Consider the following 21,810-nt stretch of genomic DNA (forward strand, 5'->3'; position numbering starts at 1 on the left):
TCTCTATAGACAGTGATGGGAGGGGAAGGTTTCTCTGTAGACAGTGATGGGAGGGGAAGTTTTCTCAATATAGACAGTGATGGGAGGGGAAGGTTTCTCTATAGACAGTGATGGGAGGGGAAGGTTTCTCTATAGACAGTGATGGGAGGGGAAGGTTTCTCTATAGACAGTGATGGGAGGGGAAGGTTTCTCTGTAGACAGTGATGGGAGGGAAATTTTCTCAATATAGACAGTGATGGGAGGGGAAAGTTTCTCTATAGACAGTGATGGGAGGGGAAGGTTTCTCTGTAGACAGTGATGGGAGGGGAAGTTTTCTCAATATAGACAGTGATGGGAGGGGAAGGTTTCTCTATAGACAGTGATGGGAGGGGAAGGTTTCTCTATCGACAGTGATGGGAGGGGAAGGTTTCTCTATAGACAGTGATGGGAGGGGAAGGTTTCTCTGTAGACAGTGATGGGAGGGGAAGTTTTCTCAATATAGACAGTGATGGGAGGGGAAGGTTTCTCTATAGACAGTGATGGGAGGGGAAGGTTTCTCTCTATAGACAGTGATGGGAGGGGAAGGTTTCTCTCTATAGACAGTGGTGGGAGGGGACGGTTTCTCTCTATAGACAGTGATGGAAGGGGTAGGTGTTTCAATATAGACAGTGATGGGTGGGGAAGGTTTCTCTCTATAGACAGTGACGAGTGTGCACATCTGGGTCTTTGCTGGCCCAGCCTGCCCCTTTCCCACAACACCCGTGTGACCCTCGTATCTCCCCGGCACCCCTCCCGGACTTGCCTTCCTGCTGACATTCTTCTTCGGTGGCGGTGGGCACTTTCCCAGCTGCCTGATTCTTGTACCAGCCACCCCGCGGCTGTAGAAGTGCCTTACTTCTTAGCTCTGGGTAATGACTTAATACACACTTGGATTCGTCAGACGGACAGGCCTTTTATTTCACTTCTTGCAAGGGGAATCAGCACCTCTACTCAAGGGGTGACGCTACTATTCCAATGATACAGCGTAAGCGTTCCATATTTATACAGTGTAACAAACAAGTTTGATTGACATTCCTTTGTTCCTCTATCAGGATACATTTTAGATTAATCATTAGGTCTTATGACATATTGACAGAAGGACCCTGGACACATAAGTCAACGGTTAAGATATAACAGGATATGAATCATGTAACCGGAGGTCCTCCTTAATCTTAATCATGTATCTGGAGACTAGGTCTAACAAATTATTAGGTCACTGGGTACTTCAAATGAAACCCATTGTTTCACTTCTACATTCTCATTAGGTGGGCAGACATCTGTTCTTGGCTGTAATCCAGGTACGTGCAATAGCTCTAGTTACACATCGACTCTTTACCTGTGTCAAGTCTGAAAACTTTTACCCAGCAAGCACTTGAAATTAACCCCTTATATCATGTAGATTTCCTCATTCCCCCCTTTTGTCCTTTCTAAGGACAATCTATTTCGCTAAGTTTAAGAAATTCCACATCAAAGGTCTCACCCATAATATCCTCATATTCAGACATCATTGGTACTGGGGGAGTTGATGTTAATGAGGAAAGGACTTTTGTACACAATAATTTTAAACAACCAATCAATAAACTAATTAAAATTATAATCATCACAATTGCAATTAAGACTTCCAAAATTTGCTTTCCTAATGCTCCTCCCCATCCTGAAATCCAATTCCAAATGGACCACGGTTCAGGTTGACGTAGTTTCTCTACAGCCTCCTTTATGTGGTTTACCAGGTTGGTGATATTTTCTGAGCTATCTGGAATATAGGTGCAACATTCGGTTTTTATGATTGCACATGTGCCCCCTTCTTTTGCCAACAAATAGTCCAGAGCCATGCGGTTTTGTCAGTTTCTGTAATTGCTCGTTTTGCTCGTGTCCCAGGGTGGCTATCCAAAGATGAAATATGATGTATATAGGGCACTACATATCCCAAGTAACATGACCCAGTCCAATTTTGTGGTAACCAAGGGTATGCTCTATGCCCACAGATGAAATAGGTGTTATTATAGGCTTCAAATTTGTTCCATATCTGGTGCATCATTCCTATTCCGTGTTCTCCTTTCCAGATTTTTTTACTAGTCAAATTTTGTACTGTGGACAGGTTCCACCGTCCCCAATAGGGCCATTCGACTGCACCCGGTGGTTTAGTAGTAGTTTTAGTCAAAGTGTAGTTACATTTGCACTCACTCCATCCAACCATCAATCCTTCTCCATTGTCGTTTACCAGACAGACTTCTCCTTTTGTTTTATTTACGGTTCCCATTGACGTCACTAATAGACTCTCTGGATTCCTTCAATTATCATATTGGGGATGAAACCACCCTTCAAATTTTATAAGGTTGTATCCTGCATCTTTCCATTCATTTTCCAACTGACCTGGGTTTAAACTATTTTGGGTCTGAAATGTACTGGCTGCCTCCTTATTCCAGGTGGTATTAGACTGTAATAACCACCCTACCATCTCTTCTATTTCGAAGGGAATGGGCCTTAGAGGTATTCCACCCTCTGCGTGCACAGGGATGTGGCTGCATAGCCAGCATTTGGCAAGGTTCTGTCTTTTAGCGTACAGATAACTCATGTATACAAAGGTATTAACTTGATGATAGTTATGCTTATTTAACAGTCTTCTACTTCTCCCTCCTTGTTTCTTAGCGGTCCTATTAATTTTTCTTTTCTGAGTAATTGATGTTGAAACAAGGGGTTGTGTAAAAGGATTATCACAAAACATTGACTTAGCTGTCAGGGCCAGTCCTCCTCTTGAATTACCATTGCAGATAACGCCTCCGTTCACAGTTTTGTCACTTGGTAATACAGTATCAGGGCATGTGACCCATAGCTTATCAAGCCTTTGTCCACTATCTTCTTCTACTATCTTACCCTAAGATTTAGGGGTTGATACGGGGGTACCTGCATAGTATGGTCCTGAAGCTGGACTTTCATGGTCTCATTATAACATATAATATAAAAGAGATTTTTGGTTAAAAGTACATATTCTTTTATACATGGTTTGCCTTGCAGAGGATCTGGGTAAATCCATATGGCAGTTTCAATTATCGTTAACAAAGGGAACAGTCTTATTAGAGTTCAAATCCAGTTAATCTTGGCAGTGTATCGTCTTCAACTGATGCCTTCTTACAATGGGACGCGTGTATCCATGTTGGCCGCTCCTTTACTTTTACAGCGGTGTTTGTGGTCAGGAGTACTTGGAAGGGTCCCTCAAATCTGGGTTGAAGGCCATTCTTTCGCTTGAAGATTTTTATGTAGACGTCGTCCCCTGGCTCGAAAGTATGGCACTTTCCTTCAGCGGGATCGACCTGGGCTTCCTTCACCTGTTGATGGAAACTAGAAATGCATTTGGTTAGTGCAATGCAATAACTCAACTATCTTCCTCCATTTTATGGATGCCCATTTGTTTAGCTGTTAAAGGTGCCGAAAAGGGCAATCTTTGTGGTCTTCCCATGACGATCTCGTGAGGCAACAATCCTGTAGTTCTGTTGGTAGCAGACCGCATTGTCATTAAAGCTATGGGTAACAGATCAACCCATTTAAGTCCAGTTTCTTTACACAGTTTTGCAAGCTTGTTTTTCAGCATCCCATTATATCTTTCCACTAGTCCAGCCGACTGTGGATGATAACTGCAATGGAGGTGCTGGTTAATCTGTCATGCTTTGCATAGTTCCTTAATCACTGTTCCCGTAAAATGGGACCCATTGTCACTTGACAGTTTTGCTGGTATCCCAAAGCGAGGTACAATGTCCTTCAATAAACATTTAGCAACAGTAGTGGCGTCACTCTTTCTACAAGGAAACGCTTCAATCCATCTTGAAAACATATCAACAATAACTAATACATATTTAAAGCTCATACACACAGGTAGTTCAATAAAATCCATTTGCAAGTGTACAAAAGGGCCCAGGGGGTTTGGGTGGGATGCGGGCTGTACCTTCTTTATTTTCCCTGCATTCATGGTCTGGCAGATAGTACAATTTTCACATATTTGTTTTGCCAACTTTGAGATTCCTGGTGCATACCAGGTCTTGAGGATACAGTCCGCCATCCCCCCTTTGCCCGCATGGGTGAATTTATGAACACATCGGGCAATTGGTGATAGTGATGATTTGGGTGCCACCATGCGGCCGTCATGATGAACCCATAAGCCGTCAGTGTTTTTAAAACAATGATTAACAACCCATTCCTTTACTTCATCAGAACTGGCCCTATCTTGATGGGTCAGCACATCATCTAAGGACGGGGGCTGCGGTATCTCTGGCTTTTCCCTAACAGGGAAGGCTGAAACTTGTCGTTCAGTACTTGATATAGCTACTGACTTAGCAGCGCTATCTGCAGCAGCGTTTCCAAGCGCAACCTTGTCCAAATGCCCCGTGTGCGCTTGGCACTTAATAATTGCAATCTGTTTACGTCTCTGAATAGCTAGTAAAAGATTTTGCATTTCTTGTGCATTTTTAATCTGGGTTTGTTAAGTATGTGTATTGTATTGAACAATTAACACAAAGACTTAAACGTATAACTCAAACAGGTCTTTACTGGTTGGAGGTAGGGACTACACGTAGGTCTTTACTTCATGCCCACAGGCGGGAACTGAGGGGAGATCAGTACCCACAGTACTATTTATACCCCTATGGCCAGGAGTGGTACTGCATATCACTACGCCCTACAAGTAGTGCAGTCCTGTCCATAGGTTTAAAGTAGCACACATATTACATACACAACATTCCTCCCTTCTTAGCTTTACAGTCATCTCCCCATTTAACATAACGTAATAACATATATACATATATAACTTCAGGTTTACATAACAGAATAACATAGATACATAGATAACTTCAGGTCAAAACAGATCACAGATTCAGTCTCTGCGGAAAACAGTTCACAGATTCAATCTCTGCGGAAAATAGTTCACAGATTCAGTCTCTGTGGTGTAGTCGGTTCACGTTGCTGGAGTGACTCATTCAATAGTCCTTCCATGGATTTAACAGCTTGAACTTCCGAACTGATTTGGCTCCGTTCGGAGGGACCATGTGTGTGATCTGGTAGGGGTGATAATGGTTCAGATGGTTATCATCTTCTGCTTCGTCTTTTCCTTTTCTGCTTCTTAGAGACTCTCTGGGCTCCCCTGTCAGCTGCCAGCTGTAGCGCCACCATCTCCCTATGTTCCTTAGACTTTAAGTGATTCATCCTGATTTCTGCACTTGGGAGTTTTCATCACAAGCTGGGCAGACCAGGTCACTATAATATTCAGTGTCACTCAATAGGTCATGGTAATATTCGGTGTCGTCCTGATCTAGGCCAGCGAGAGGGTCTTCTATTTCCTCCATACCCAGCTGGGCGTTAGCCAGCTTTTGTTCCAAGTCCAGACATCTTTCCTGAAGAGACTTCTTCATGCGTACCTCTTCATCCAGCTTTTTCTGGGCTTTCAGCAAGTCGTTTACTAATGACCTCATTTGAGATTTTACTACTTCAACTTCTTTTGGAGATTGATTGATCGGACTATTCAATCCCTCTACCAGAGCAGCTGTTTCAGCGGTCTGTTGTTCTACGTTGACGTGAGGAAGCGTACTTTTGGCATCCAAGGGCTGCTCTGTTGCAGTCATCTCAGTCTGTGTTGCCACCTCAGCTCTTCCAATAACCTTTGAGAGCTCCGAACCCCTTTCGTTTGAATATTGAAGTTCGTGTTCAAGTTTTTCCCATTTCAGAGTCCTGTCCTTCAGCATATGCAGGAGTTGGCTGACCGTTAACTCCTCTGACATCAGACGTTTTGTGTGCTCCTGCTCCATTTTCTCCATCAGCTGCTTCTGTTGTCTTTCCAGATTCTCCAACTCTATATCAAAGAACTCTTTCGTCGCATTCATCTCTTGCTCAAAACGGCGAATCATTTGTTCTAATTGCTGTTGCAGTTTGAAATGGAGTTGAGTTCGAGCCCGGTGTCCCTCAGAAATGTGCATGTCAGTAGACTGGACAGACTCAGAATTCTCTATCTCAGTGGAATTCTGTGCTGAAACTTTGTCTTTTGCACACGGGTTGGTCTTACCATCATCAGTTCCAGAGTCTGGGTTGATTATGTTCACCGAGTTCTCACTCGTTATTGTTTGTAGGAAATGCCAGTCGATATTCATTTTCCTAATCCACTCCCGTCCTAGTAGTGGAGGACCTCCTTCAGATAGCACATATAAGTCCATTATTTGACTTTCTTCGCCCTTGTGGACCACTGTGACCTCAATTTTCCCGATGGGGTACACTCTTTGCCCCATGTATGTTTTCAATATGAGCTCCGTATCTTGTAGGGGAATATGTTGGAATAACCTTCCATAATCTTTCTTATTTATGACCGTCAATGCCGATCCAGTGTCCAATTCCAGTTTTACTTGGACTCCTTCTATCTGAAGAGTGACCCAAATTGTCTGGAGGTCTGCACCCTTACCAACGTTGAGTACCCTTAAGCTAGCCAGTTCAATACTGCTTAAGCCAGCCAGTTCCTTACTGCTAGCGTCTGAATCGGACTCCTGTTCGGCCACCTTGTGTACTTTTGTGTATTTTCCTTGCGGTGACTTCTTGTTGCTGGTCTTCTTCCCTGACCTGCATACTCTAGCTATGTGTCCAAGCCTACCACAAGTTCTACATTCTTGGTTTTTAAACCAACACTGGTTCTGATCATGCGTTGTCTTTCCACAATGATAACATTTGCCAGAACTCACACCCAATTTGTGTGCACTGAGCTCCGGTGACCGTAGCTGCATTACTGCCGTGCCTCTCGCTGCGGCTTCGTGTGCTGCTGCCATAGTGACCGCCTTCTCAAGCGTCAGCTCATTCTCCTCGAGCAGTCGCTTTTGTGTATCCTGTTTAAATAAACCACACACAAATTTGTCTCGTAGTGCATCTGTTAGTCCCGTTCCAAACTGGCAATATTTCGCTAATTTACGCAATTCCAGCAAATATTCAGCATTGCTTTCATGCTGTAGCTGCCTTCTGTGGTAAAATTTAAATCGTTCCGCTAGCATCAGCGGCGTGGGGTTTAGATGATCTTTCAGGACAGTAACAATCTCATCGAACGTCTTATCCGCCGGTTCATCTGGTGATAACAGGTGTTTCAATTGCCCGTATGTCTTCGCACCCATTAAATTTAATAATGTTAGAGCTTTATCTTGGTCACGAATTTTATTGGCCTTACAATAATTTTTTACTCTTTCAACATATATGGCCCAATCTTCGAGGTCACTATCAAAGGTGCTAATATTCCCGTGTTTAGGCATTGTAGATTTGCAATTTCTCAGATTTTATTTTCTTTACTTATCAAAGATGGCGGCTTCCCGCTCTTGCCGTCGTCCTCCGCCCACAAAATGGCGGTTTTCCCGCGCTTGGCGGTCTTCACCCGTCCCCCGATGCCGTCTCCCTTCAGCCCCGAGTGCGGCCCTTATCTCCGCCGCGATCGATGGCCCGCGCTTTTCACCGCGGCTCTCGCGCCTTCAGTGTCTGCCGACGCTGCGCCTTTCAGCCCGAGTGCGGCCCTTATCAGGGATTGCGATCGATGGCCCTTATCTCCCGATCACGATCGCCCTTGTACCTCCGACTTCCCCCAGCCCTGTCTTTGCAGCCAACGCTGCTCGGCTTACCCACCACCGAGGTTGAAAAAGAAGCTGCAGGATGTCTTCTGTCCTCCAGTTTTCAGTCGCTGATGGAGGCTTCAGGGTCCTAATGCCTGTCGCTTCCAGTGGGGTGGTGCGGTTTGAAACCTCTCTTCAACGTCCTGTCTGTGGACGAAGCCGCCGTGGAATAACTGCCGCAGGGTAAGAATCTGACTCGTCGCCAGTGTTAAGTATGTGTATTGTATTGAACAATTAACACAAAGGCTTAAACGTATAACTCAAACAGGTCTTTACTGGTTGGAGGTAGGGACTACACGTAGGTCTTTACTTCATGCCCACAGGCGGGAACTGAGGGGAGATCAGTACCCACAGTACTATTTATACCCCTATGGCCAGGAGTGGTACTGCGTATCACTACGCCCTACAAGTAGTGCAGTCCTGTCCATAGGTTTAAAGTAGCACACATATTACATACACAACAGGGTTCCCGAGGAAGTCAGGTAACCGCGAATTTTCCAAATTTGTCATGCTCATGTCCAATAGTGGTCTGGTTATTTCTAATTAGTTCAATATCCATTGTCTACAATAGCCAGTCATTCCTAGAAAATGCTTCATTTCTCTTTTAGTGTTTGGCAACGATGTGTTGCAAACGACCTTTATTCTATCCGGCGTTAACTCCCTGTTTTAACAATGATTCCATCACTGGCTCAATTCCTTTTTCTGCTTTCTCTGACAATGGATACTGTGACCTTTTGGGTAATGGTGCAGCTGGATTAATTGTAACTTTATAGGGCTGTGCAGTCTAATAGTTAGGAGGTATTTTAAATTTTAAAAACGGCTGATAATCTTGTCCTGTTTTGTCATAGCAGGCCGTGCAGTGCAATTTTGGATGCCATTTCCCTAGTTTCAGGGATTCCTGGTATTGTTTTATGGAGCTTGTAACGAATCCCCACGCTCCTAGCAGACTGACAAGTTTGGGACTCAAACTTGGGTCGGCAATTTCCCATGCGTAAAGAACAGGGGCCTAGAAATTGAGTGGGCTTTGCGCCCATTTTGCGGCGCTAGAGGTCATTGCGCTGGACTTACAGCCGGTTCAGAAATTCCCTGGGGCCCTACCATCGGCGGTAGACCGGTTGCGCTGCGCCGGCACCGATGACGTCATCGGTGTGCGCAGCGTCCCGGTTGCCGTGGTGACGGGCCCCAGCGCCGAAATTGAGTTGCGGCCGCCTCGCCCGTGGCAGCCGCAACTAAGACTCTGGCAACCGAGTCTTACAGGAGTTTGCGCCGGCGCATTAAGGTCGCGCGGCGGCCGGCCGCTTTCCCGCTGGCCGCCTGCCCGCACCTCCCTCCCCGGACTCCTCCACCCCCCCCCCCCGCGGAACAGATGCTTCTGGGCTGCGAGCCCGGCACTTCCCCGAGGTGCCGGGCTCATTTTTGTGAAGATTTTACCGGTCAGCGGGCGGGTGCAGGCAGCTCCTCCTTAACTGAAGGAGGAGGCCTGCACTTCCCGAGCCTGCCGCACCGCATCGGGCGCCGCAGCGCCGGAATAGCGCCGCAATGCGGCAGGTAGCGCCCATTTTCAGGTGCAAACACCCTTCAGTAGCGCCGGCAGCCGTTTGGGCGCGGCGCTACTGAATTTTTGGCGCGCGCAGGGGGACTTAGCGCCGGCGCTAACTTTCCGGCGCTAAAGCCCTGGCGCGGCGCCAACTGAATTTCTAGGCCAGGGTGTTTTATTTCTGCTACTGGGTACGCATATGCCTTATCTACTTGGATTTCTACCGTTACTCCTGATGGGGAGCAAATGATTGTAGCATTCATTTTGCACAGCGTGGCCTAGAAATTCGGTTTTGGTGCAGCGAGGGCTTTAGCGCCGGAAGTTAGTGCCGGCGCTAAGTACCCCTGCGCGCGCCAAAAATTCAGTAGCGCCGCGCCAAAACGGCTGCTGGCGCTACTGAGGGGTCTCAGCGCCTCAAAACTGGCGCCACGCGCCGTATTGCGGCGCTATTCCGGCGCTGCGGCGCCCGCTGCGGTGCGGCAGGCTCGGGAAGTGCAGGCCTCCTCCTTCCGTTAAGGAGGAGCTGCCTGCACCCGGCCGCGGCCCGCGATAATCTTTTTAAAAATGAGCCCGGCACCTCGGACAAGTGCCGGGCTTGCTTCTGTTCCGGCGGGGGGGGGGGGGGGGGAAGTCCGGGGAGGGAGCTGCGGCCAGGCGGCCGGCGGGAAAGCGGCCGGCCGCCGCGGGGCCTTTAATGCGCCGGCGCAAAGTTCTGTAAGGCACCTCTGCCAGAACGTTGCTTGCGGCTGCCACGGGCGAGGCGGCCGCAACTCAATTTCCGAGTTCGGGCGGGTTACCATGGCAACCGGGACGCTGCGCACACCGATGACGTCATCGGTGCCGGCGCAGCGCTACCGGCCTAACGCCGATTTAGGGCCCCTGTCAATTTCTAAACTGGCCATAACTTCGGCGCTAGGCCCTCTAGCGCCTCAAAAGTGGTGCTAAGGCCAGTGAATTTCTAGGCCCAAGTCTCTTCCACATAAATTCATAGAGACATCTCCTGATAACAGAAAGGAGTGTTCTTCCTCAAATTCTTCTACTTTTACTGTGAGGGGAGTCGATTGATTCAAGCATTGTAGTATTCCAGCCAATCCAGCTATCGGGGTCTTTTTCCCATTAATAGGCATTCCTTCAGAATATCCTTTCCCTAACACCGAAAAGGTTGCTCCTGTATCTACTAAAATGACATAGGTCTCCCAGCTATTTGCATTTTAACTTCAGGTTCGCTGCGTGAATTTAAAGAAACAACCAGCATTTGGTGGTCTGTGGCGCCTGGGGCTGCTGGTGTCAGTCAGTAATTCTGATCTCTATTTCTCCTAAATCCCTGTCCGTTTGTAGGGTAACCTCCTGACTGGTCCGAAAAAGGGTTATGGACAGTGAAATTAGGACCTTTATTCTCTAACGGAGGTCCATTATTGGAGGTTTGGTTCTGACAATTTTTCGCAGGGCATTGGTTTGCCCAATGTCCGGGTTGTCCGCAATTGTAACAATTACCAGATCGTCCATACCCTCTTACTCTACCACGTCTTCCTCTATATTCCCCTCTATTCATCCTTCTATAGTTACCTTGTTATCCTACCATAATAGAGGAGAAAGGTGTTTCTTCGGGGTAATTAATTTTTTTTTTTTTTCTTCTGACTCAACAAACATAGAGGCAGTCTTTTTATCTGGCTGTTCTCTATTTCTCTCTTGTCCGTTAAACATTCCTCGAGGCAAGTAATTCTTTCTATGTTAAATGAACCATCTGAGGGAAAGGGTCTAGTCTTATTTACAGTCCATTTGGACCAATTTGGTAGGTGACCAATGGAAAGCTCATACATACAGGTATGATTGACCACAGTTCTTTAACATAAAGGCTGCTGGCGTGCCTTTCTCGGGTGGCTTACTGGTGCTAGCACCCATTTCAGCAGCTTAAATGGTTCACTTAAAACAATCTAAACTCCCGTGACAATCCGTGATCTGCGTTGTACGCCCCTACAGATCAGATTAATAAACTATACATACGTATAAAACTCGAGGGTTCTCAACCCTCGTGGAAGGTATTTCTAACTGGGGAAAATACTGAATCCACAATAGCTTAGTGGATCATGTAAAAGACATCACTATTTTCTCAACAATACATTCCGCCGCAGGACTCACTTTCCCGGCTTGGGTCTTTTCCAACCCCTTCTGCAGTTTTTTTTTTCAGCTTAAATATTTTAGTTAAAACATACAACAATTCCGTAACACTCTATGATCTGCGTGGGACGCCTCTACAGATCAGACATGATTAAACATTAATACATATGACAAACAATAAACAATACACTTGTTAAACAACAACCAAAGTGTTACTAAATCCCCAACCTATGCAGCCTTACTGGACAAAGTTGCAAAGTTGATTGATAATAACAAGTAGTTAAATGCTCACTCTCATAAACATTAAACATTGACACTGTGTTTCAGACAACCGCCCACTCTTCTCTCCTTCTACCCTATTCCCTTTAGCCAAATCTTTAGCAAAAACGGCCTTCAATTTGTCCCAGCTAACTTCACCCACTCGCTCTCCCTCTACCCTACTCCCTTTAGCCAAATCTTTAGCAAAAAGGGCCTTCAATTTGTCCCAGCTAACTTCAAGCTGGAACTTTGCTAGTTCAATTTCCAGTAAATCGCTAGCTCCTTAGTTAATCAAATTCCTGACTTAACCTTCTCTCTCAGCAAGCTGGAACCTTGCTAGTTCAATTTCCAATAAATCGCTAGCTCCTTAGTTAATCAAATTCCTGACTTAACCTTCTCTCTCTGGTACCTTTATACAGTCCTTTTCTGCACGATCCTGTTCGCGGGGCGTCAGCGCCTCATGGCTGGTCCTCTGTTCCGTTTCTGAAAGGGAAGCAGTCACAACGGCAGTTTAACCTCCGAACCTTGTGAGTCAATTACCCGATGGCAGTACTGTCCAATGGAATAAACAGACTATGCGCAGCTATGCTTCTGGCAGGGAAAGTCCCAAAAATGTGGCAAAACACCACCTTCGGCCGATGGGATTTTCCTAACCGAGCAACGTACTCGGCATCTGTTAACTCACCAATTGGTACAGCAAGCCATCTCGGTGGGACCTCCAAATTGTAGAAGTGCCTTACTTCTTAGCTCTGGGTAATGACTCAATACACACTTGGATTCGTCAGACGGACAGGCCTTTTATTTCACTTCTTGCAAGGGGAATCAGCACCTCTACTCAAGGGGTGAGGCTACTATTCCAATGATACAGCGTAAGCGTTCCATATTTATACAGTGTAACAAACAAGTTTGATTGACATTCCTTTGTTCCTCTATCAGGATACATTTTAGATTAATCATTAGGTCTTATGACATATTGACAGAAGGATCCTGGACACATAAGTCAACGGTTAAGATATAACAGGATATGAATCGTGTAACCGGAGGTCCTCCTTAATCTTAATCATGTATCTGGAGACTAGGTCTAACAAATTATTAGGTCACTGGGTACTTCAAATGAAACCCATTGTTTCACTTCTACATTCTCATTAGGTGGGCAGACATCTGTTCTTGGCTGTAATCCAGGTACGTGCAATAGCTCTAGTTACACATCGACTCTTTACCTGTGTCAAGTCTGAAAACTTTTACCCAGCAAGCACTTGAAATTAACCCCTTATATCATGTAGATTTCCTCACGGCCCAGCTCAGGCTTACTGCCCGAGACGGGCGTGCTTGTGAGCATTAGCATTGAAACGAGACCAGGGAGGTAAAACCCGATGAGTACTCCCGCGCGGGAGTGCCATGATAACTAGGTAGTGTCTGTGGATGGGGTGGTGAATCAGCGGTGTAGAATCTGACCGTTTAGTAAACATGGACTAACTCTGGGCCATCTCGGTGCAGGTGTGGCACTCCACATGCTTGATGCTGGCTCCGAGGTTTGCTGCCTGGCGGTCGTTCAGCTAAGGAAGTTACTGGTCTGCGGTCTGAAGTCTGGCTTATTGCTGGTCTTCTGTATGGGGACGTGGCGGGAGCTGGCGTGCCAACCCCAGCCTGAGCACGGTGAAGCAGTGCAGTGTGTCGCCGTTAGCGGTGGCGAGGAGCTGGTGGCTGTGTCCTACAGCAGTTCCATCATCGTGTACGCGCTGCGTGACGCAGAGTCCAACTCACCGCTGAGCGAGGCCCTGGTCAAGTTTACTACTCCGCCTCCGTCTGCCGTGTCCGGTATCGCCATCCTTTCAGACCGCAGTGTACTGCTCGGCATGGACACCGGGGAGCTGTACCTCTACACCGCTGGTAGCTCACCGCCAGTCGTCCTGGAGCCTCATGACAGCAGGGTCACCTGCCTGGAAACCAGTCACAATGAACTGTACGCCTTTACTGGATGCCAAGGACCAATCCAGAGAATATGGAATCTGTCGCTGCAGAGGTGGCACCATGAGATGTCCTACAAGGTAAGACTCAACTGTCTTTTTAAAAATTTCTTTCTGGGATGTGGGCTTCGCTGGCAAGGCCAGTATTTATCACCCTTGAGAAGGTGGTGGTGAGCCGCCTTCTTGAACCGTTGCACTCTGTGTGGTGAAGGTATTCCCACAGTGCTGTTAGGGAGGGAGTTCCAGGATTTTGACCCAGTGACGATGAAGGATCGGCGATATACTTCTAAGTCAGGATGGTGTGTGACTTGGAGGTGGTGGTGCCCTTGTCCTTCTAGGCGGCAGAGGTCGCGGGTTTGGGAGGTGCTGTCGAAGAAGCCTTGGCGAGTTGCTGTAGTGCATCTTGTAGATGGTACACACTGCAGCCACGGTGGTGAGAGAGTGAATGTTTAAGATGGTGGATGGTTGCAAATGCTTCAGCCTTGTCTTTTGCACTCGTATGCTGGGGTCTGCCATCATTGAGGATGGAGATATTCATGGAGCCTCCTCCTCCCGTTAGTTGTTTAATTTTCCACCACCATTCACGACTGGATGTGGCAGGAATGCAGAGCTTTGATCTGATCCGTTGATTGTGGGATCGCTTAGCCCTGTCTATTGCATGCTGCCATCGCTGTTTAGCATGCATATAGTCCTGTGTTGCAGCTTCCCCAGGTTGGCACCTCATTTTTAGGTGCACCTGGTATGCTCTTCTGCACTCTTCATTGAACCAGGGCTGGTCCCCTGGCATGATGGTAATGGTAAAGTGAGGGATATGCCAGGCCATGAGGTTACAGATTGTGGAGGAATACAATTCTGCTGCTGCTGATGGCCCACAGCATCTCATGGATGCCCAGTTCTGAATCTATCCCATTTAGCATGGTGGTAGTGCCTCACAACACAATTGGAGGGGTCCTCTGTGTGAGATGGGGATTTCATTTCCATAAGGGCTGTGTGGTGGTCAATGCTGTCATGCCACCGCCGCTGGTGGGTCTGTCCTGCCAGTGGGACAGGACATATGGTGATAGAGGAGTCTGGGACATTGGCAGAAAGGTATGATTCTGTTTGTATGACTGTTGCTTGACTAGTCTAGTCTGTGGGACAGCTCCCCCAGTTTTGGTACAAGTCCCCCAATGTTAGTGAGGAGGGCTTTGCAGGGTCGACTGGGCTGGGTGTGCCGTTGTCGTGTCCAAAGTCGGTGCCGGATGGTCCGTCTGGTTTTATTCTTATTATTGCTCTTCGTAGCAGTTTGTTACAACGGAGTGGCTTGCTGGGCCATGTCGGAGGGCAGTTCCATGTAGGCCAGACCAGGTAAGGACGACAGATTTTCTTCACTAAAAGACATTAGTGAACCAGATGGGTTTTATACGACAATCTGATAGTTTCCTGGTCACCATTATTGATACTAGCTTTTTAATTAACTGAATTTAAATTCCCCAGCTGCTGTGGTGGGATTTGAATTCATGTCTCCGGATCATTAGTGCAGGCCTCTGGATTACTAGTCCAGTAACATAACCATTATGTTACCATTCCCATCTCATGACCAACTATCGAATCAAACAATCTTACAGCACAGAAGGAGGCCATTCGTCCCATCGTGCCTGCACCGGCTCTTTGAAAGAGCTCTCCAATCAGTCCCACTCCCCTGTTCTTTCTCCATAGCCCTGCAAATTGTTCCTTCTCAAGTATTTATCGAATGTCCTTTTGAAAGTTCTGTATAGAAAGAAGAATGAAAGAACTTGCATTTCTATAGTGCCTTTCATGACCTCAGGACATCCCAAAGCGCTGCACAACCAATGAAGTACTTTTTGAAGTGCAGTCACTGTTGTAGGAAATGCAACAGACTGTTTGCGCACAGCAAGATCCCAAAAATAGCAATATGATAAATGCCAGATCATCTGTTTTAGTGGTGTTGGTTGAGGGATAAATATTGGCCAGGACATTGGGAAGAACTCCCCTGCTCTTACTTTGAATAGTGCCATGGGATCTTTTACATCCATCTGAGAGGGTTTAATGTCTCATCGGAAAGACAGCACCTCCGACAGTGCAGCTCTCCCTCAGTACTGCACTGAGAGTGTCAGCCTGGATTATGGGCTCAAGTCTTTGGAGTGGAGCTTGAACCCATGACCTTCTAACTCAGGGGTGACACCGTAATATTGACTTCCTAGAGGAAGGTGGGTTTTAAGGTCAAATTGGCATCAAGATGGTATGCCTGGTGATTGGAGGTTGGAAGCACGTTGATCCACTCTGGTGGGCTCCATATTGGAACCAGGCAGCTTAGCAGTTCTCCAAGATGTTATGATGCTTGGCCAGACTGATGGATCATTGCTGGCTCCTGTGTACAAAGTCACATGAACCAGGTGGTCCCAGTTTCAATCCTCAGTCAGTGCGGAGATCTCAGTGGGGCAGCCCTTTGGAGCTGTGAGCTACCATTATTCTTGGTGGACTGGGGAAGGACAATTTGTGCATTTCTGGTGTGCATGTATGTGTGTCTGTGTATGTTCTGTGAGGTGTGTGCAAGTGTGTCTTGTGTGTGTGTGTTGTGTTGCATGTATGTGTTGCGTGTGTGTGCAGCTTGGGCTCAGTAGGCCTCCATGCGCAAATAGCCTGCCCTCTCACTCACTCGAGCCACTTGGGACAGTTCCTGGAAGGCTCATGGATCCGTAACCCAGCAAGGAGCCAGCACTCAGGAGGGACATTGGGAATGAAAGGATGAATGAGGTCCCAGTGCGCTGGAGTGTGGGAGTCATGCACTAGTGGGTCAGATCTTCCCTCATCGACCTGCGCACAGATCGAGTGACACAATAACTGTGGGCCGTCCTTAATTGCTGAAACTGACAGGAGGAGTTGCCCATGCTGACTGTCTGCTCTTCTAATCCAATCAGGGCATGTTCTTTGAAGGTGTGGTCTGTGCTGCGTTCTCCAAGGACGATCGTCATGTCTACACTGGCTCACAGGATCGAACCATCAAAGTGTGGGACCTTCAGAACGGTTCGTGTCTCTGTCACTCATTTCGGGGCCCAGTCGGACGGGCCTCTTTCAGAATGGCTCCTGGCAACTTGCCGAATAATCATTGTAAAAAGGCTCCTCCCTACTGTTTTAGACTCGTTCCCCCTCCCATAGCAGTCCCTAGCCCAGGACTTCCCGAGCGGTTCCTTCTGTGGGCTGTATAGGTTTGTAGCACGGAGACTCGGGGAGGGGTCCAGGTATAAAGGGTGCCCCCACGCTCCATGAATTCCCATGGATCTCAAGTTGCTGATGCTGACAGCTCCTGGTGCTGTGATTGAGGATTTATCCACCAACGAGGCAACAGCGCTGAGAGCTGCCCTTCCCAGACCTCAAACAGGGTAAAGCAGCAAATGAGTAAACAAATGTGAAATAGGACTGAGGGTTGTGAAGAGAACCGGTCACCTACCTCAACCAACCCATTGTCATGGACCTTCTCAGTTGAGCTTCTAAACACTTCCCCCCCTTGCTCTTCCCTCTCCCCCAAACACAATCAAAGAGCATTCTAGGCTCTAGCCTACATTCCTGATCCCAGGCCCCCCACTGTTGCCGCACTGCTGCTGGCTCCTGTCAGATGTGTTCGGGGACATGCTGCTTGGCTTTGGAATGGCTTAACTTTTCTTGTATCGGCTTTCGGCCCCATCTCTCCTGAAGACACTGACTCCGTGCAGGCACACATTCCCGCGGGAAAGTCCCCCTCTGGTACCTTGTCACGTGTGACCCCAGATAGCTGGCTATTTAACTCCTGTCCTTACCCAACAGCCACAGGCCGGCAGAAGTCACGGGTTAGTGATCAGGAGCTGGAACCTGGCTGACTTTCCCCTCCCTAACCCAGTGGCAGTTCCCCTTGATGCAGTGCCCAAACAGTGGGCATTACAGCAGGCAGTGCCTTTACCCACTGGACCATCAGGGGAGCTGACTATGGGCTCTTTCCCTGCTCTTTCTGGTTGTTTCAGGTGCAATTTTATGCCACGCTGACCTACTGCAAACAAAGCGGCCTGTGGTCCTTCGACTTATTTAATGAATATTTGCACCTTTCAAGGAGATGGAACGTTTTTGATTTGGGACGTATAGTGTCAGCATCGTGCACCCCAATGTCAGCTCCAGTAGTGGTTAGATGCAGAGTAAAGCTCTCTCTAGACCAGTCCAACGTCAATAGCCAAGCCCAATCTCAGAAAACACGCCATGCTGCACCAGTGTGATCATTTCCCATTGGCCACACTACACATCCTGTGGCCTCTCTAACTGAGTTGGTATTACCCAGTGAGGGGCAGTTTTACACTGTGGACCCATGCCTACTAGCTGCAGGTTGAGTTCTGATGAAGGGTCATCGACCTGCAACGCTAACTCTGTTTCTCCCTCTCTCGCTCCACAGATGCTTCCTGACCTGCTGAGTGTTTCCAGCATTTTCTGTTTTTATAACTAGGTTGAGACTGTCCATAGACATCATGTACAACCCTTCCAACCAGTACACCAAGGAGACTTCCATCCAACCTGTGTGGGCTAGATTTAAACCCATTATTGGAAGTGAAAGCTCAGCGTCTGTCCCCTCAACATCCAGTCACCTGGCTCACTACAGTAGGGAGCTCAGGACAGTTTGTGCACAGCAAGTTAGGGCACCTCGCCCTGAACTGTTCATAGGCTGAGGTCCCAATGTCCGTGTGCTGCTGTTAGAAGGGAAGAAGCAGCACTCAGCTTCCTCACACAAACTCATGACATCCCCAAGCGCTTCACAGCCTATGAAGTACTTTTGAAGTGTAGCCACTGTAATGTAGGAAAACTCAGCAGTCAAGATGCGCACAAAAAAATCCCACAAACAGCCATGCAATAAATGACCAGATAATGTGTCTTTTAGTGAAGTTGGTTGAAGGATAAATTTTGGCCAGGACACCAAGCTCTTCTTCGAATGATATCATGGGAGCTTTCATAGCCACCTGAGAGGGCAGATGGAGCCTCAGTTTAACATCTCATCCAAAAGACAGCACCTCCAACAGTGCAGCACTCCCTCAGTACTGCCCCTCTGACAGTGCAGCACTCCCTCAGTACTGCCCCTCCGACAGTGCAGCACGCCCTCAGTACTGCCCCTCCGACAGTGCAGCACTCCCTCAGTACTGCCCCTCCAACAGTGCGGCACTCCCTTAGTATTGTCCCTCCGACAGTACAGCGATCCCGCAGTACTTCCCCTCCGACAGTGCAGCATTCCCTCAGTACTGCCCCTCCGACACTGCAGTGCTCCCTCAGTACTGACCCTCCGACAGTGCAGTGCTTCCTCAGTACTGCTCCTCCGACAGGCCAGCGCTCTCTCAGTACGGCCATCCGACAGTGCAGCGCTCCCTCAGTACTGACCCTCCGACAGGGCAGCGCTCCCTCAGTACGGTCCCTCCAACAGTGCAGCGCTCCCTCAGTATTGTCCCTCCGACAGGGCAGCGCTCCCTCAGTACAGCCCCTCCGACAGTGCAGTGCTCTCTCAGTACTGACCCTCCGACAGAGTAGTGCTCCCTCAGTACTGCCCGTCCGACAGTGCAGCACGCCCTCAGTACTGCCCCTCCGACAGTGCGGCACTCCCTCAGTACTGCCCGTCCGACAGTGCAGCACGCCCTCAGTACTGCCCCTCCGACAGTGCGGCGCTCCCTCAGTACTGCCCCTCCGACAGTGCAGCTCTCCCTCAGTACTGCCCCTCCGACAGTGCAGAGCTCCCTCAGTACTGCCCCTCCAACAGTGCAGCACTCCCTCAGTACTGCCCCTCCGACGGTGCAGCACTCCCTCAGTACTGCCCCTCCGACAGTGCAGCGCTCCCTCAGTACTGCCCCTCCAACAGTGCAGCACTCCCTCAGTACTGTTCCTCTGACAGTGTGGCCCTCCCACAGTGTAGTGCTCCCTCAGTACTGACCCTCCGACAGTGCAGCGATCCCTCAGTACTGCCCCTCTGACAGTGCAGCACTCCCTCAGTACTGCCCCTCCGACAGTGCAGCACTCCCTCAGTGCTGCCCCTCCCACAGTGCAGCACTCCCTCAGTACTGCCCCTCCGACAGTGCAGCGATCCCTCAGTGCTGTCCCTCTGACAGTGCAGCACTCCCTCAGTGCTGTCCCTCTGACAGTGCAGCACTCCCTCAGTGCTGGCACTGTGAGTTTCGGCCTGGATTATGTTCTCAAGTCTCTGGAGTGGGGCTTGAACCCACAGCCCTCTTACTCAGAGGTGAGACTGCTGCCCACTGAGCCACAGCTGACACCTATGTATCTGAAAAGCTCATTTCCTCTGTTTAATGTGTTCACGTTCAGCCCCTGTCTCATTAACCCACTTACTTTGAATGGGCCGATGCCAGTGTTAAAATGGTTTGGTCGGGAATTTAACACTCGGGGAGAAATCCGGTACCTTAGCGTCTCCCGTTAATGCCTCCGGGGGCGCTACCATGGCGCCACCGGCTTTGCGACCGGGCGCGGCGATAGTGCCAACGCCCACGAAATTGACGTGGAGGTTTGCGCTGGCGATAACGACTAGCGTCACGCACTCCTGCGCCCGGAGACCGTGACGTCATCCGTCTGCGCAGCGCCCCGGTCCCGAAATTGGGTTCCGCCCCCTGCAGCATCGCTGGGCGACCACACCGACAGCTGCAGGAGGCGTTGTTCGGGAGGCCGGGCGATTCGGGAGTGCTAATTAAAGGTAAGGCCGCTGGTCTTCAGTAGAAATACGTTTCCTCCTTTTAGGGTGCATTTTGAAAATGTTTAAATGGTGCGATTGATCAGCCCTGCACTGTGTTAGAGCGCTCGGGGCTGATCGTCGAGGATCCCGGCTGCCGTTGGTGATCAGAAAATCACAGAAACCCCACAGTGCAGATAGAGGCCATTTTGGCCCATCGAGCCTGCACCGACACATATCCCACTCTATCCCCGTAACCACACGTTTTTTAATCCCCCTAACATTAAGGGTCAATTTATCATAGCCAATCAACCTAACCCGCACATCTTTGGACTGTGGGAGGAAACCGGAGCACCCGGAGAAAACCCACGCAAACACGGGGAGAATGTGCAAACTCCACACAGACAGTCACCCGAGGCCGGATTCAAACCCGGGTCCCTGGCGCTGTGAGGCAACAGTGCTAACCACTATGCCACCGTGATGAGGGACATCATTCAAATGCAGCGCCTGCAGCGATGGCCCTTCCCTTTAAGGGAGGGACGGAGCCTTGGATTCTGGCAGTGCTGCACCTCTACCACCCCCCCTGCTTGGTTTAGCACTCCACTTCCGCCCTGCAGCGCGAACACTGAATTTACCGAAAGCTGAGATTGACTAGCGCCTGTCACTAATTTTTCCAGCTTTCAAAATTTAGTGCCCCAAACGGGCGATACCGAATTTCTCCCCCTCACACTTTAAGCGGTAGAAACCTCTCAAGGTAAATCTACCCCGCCCCGGACTCTGAAAGCTGCAGTCGGGGTGGGTGAGTTCTGGAGATGTCCACTAATGGTCTTTTGCTTCCCGCAGGCTCACTCCTGGCAGTCCAGTACGTGTACGCGGAAGTAACCAGAATTCTCCCGACTCCAGGCGGGATGGTGGCCAGCACAAGGCTGGGCTTCCTCGTCAGGGAGACATTCAGGAGCCCGGCAGCTGTCGATCCGACTTACAATGTACTCAGGAGCATCAAAGCCACCTGCTGCGTGCGATCCAGGGAGGGCGAAGGCTTGAGGACAGCCTGTGCCACTGGCACCAGCAATACCACCAGACAGACCCCAAAAAGCCCACAAACTGGGGCACCGCGTCAGAGCACCGTGCACTCCCGGGCCTGCTCACTACTCTGAGCACACGGCCACACTTCCTGCAGTGCGGAGAGCGAGTCACTCTCTTCAAAACACCAGCAATCAACAAGTGTCTCATCAAAAGACAAGGCACAACATTCAGGCAAACTAACCCCTCGGTTATTAGATTCATGCTGACTATTCATGTTAACTGTGTCACTCAACAACGTCATTCATTAAATAGATAATAAAAAATACGGATTGAAATTCTTTGCTTTCTGCTCCCCCACTTTCCCCTCCACTGAAGGCGCTGCCTCTCCCCCCCCTCCCCTGAAGGTGCTGACTCTCTCCCCCCTCCTCTGAAGGCGCTGACTCTCTCCCCCCTCCCCTGAAGGCGCTGACTCTCTCCCCCCTCCCCTGAAGGCGCTGACTCTCCCCCCCCTCCCCTGAAGGTGCTGACTCTCTCCCCCCTCCTCTGAAGGCGCTGACTCTCTCCCCCCTCCCCTGAAGGCGCTGACTCTCT

At 49.0% G+C, this 21,810-nt stretch overlaps 1 protein-coding gene across 1 annotated transcript in view; it reads left to right on the forward strand.

Moving 5' to 3' along the window:
* Positions 1–21,542, forward strand: part of nwd1 (NACHT and WD repeat domain containing 1) — a 195,135-nt gene extending 173,593 nt beyond the window's left edge. The window contains exons 18-20 of the mRNA XM_086008577.1: positions 13,045–13,595; positions 16,436–16,541; positions 21,037–21,542. Of these exons, the coding sequence (XP_085864703.1) occupies positions 13,045–13,595; positions 16,436–16,541; positions 21,037–21,350 (971 nt within the window). The 3' untranslated portion in view covers positions 21,351–21,542. The remainder of the gene's footprint in view (positions 1–13,044; positions 13,596–16,435; positions 16,542–21,036) is intronic.
* The last annotated feature ends 268 nt before the right edge of the window (positions 21,543–21,810 follow it).

This window comes from Somniosus microcephalus, chromosome 16, assembly GCF_052327205.1.
Source record: "Somniosus microcephalus isolate GS21.2 chromosome 16, FLI_Smic_1.0, whole genome shotgun sequence".
NCBI lineage: Eukaryota > Metazoa > Chordata > Chondrichthyes > Squaliformes > Somniosidae > Somniosus > Somniosus microcephalus.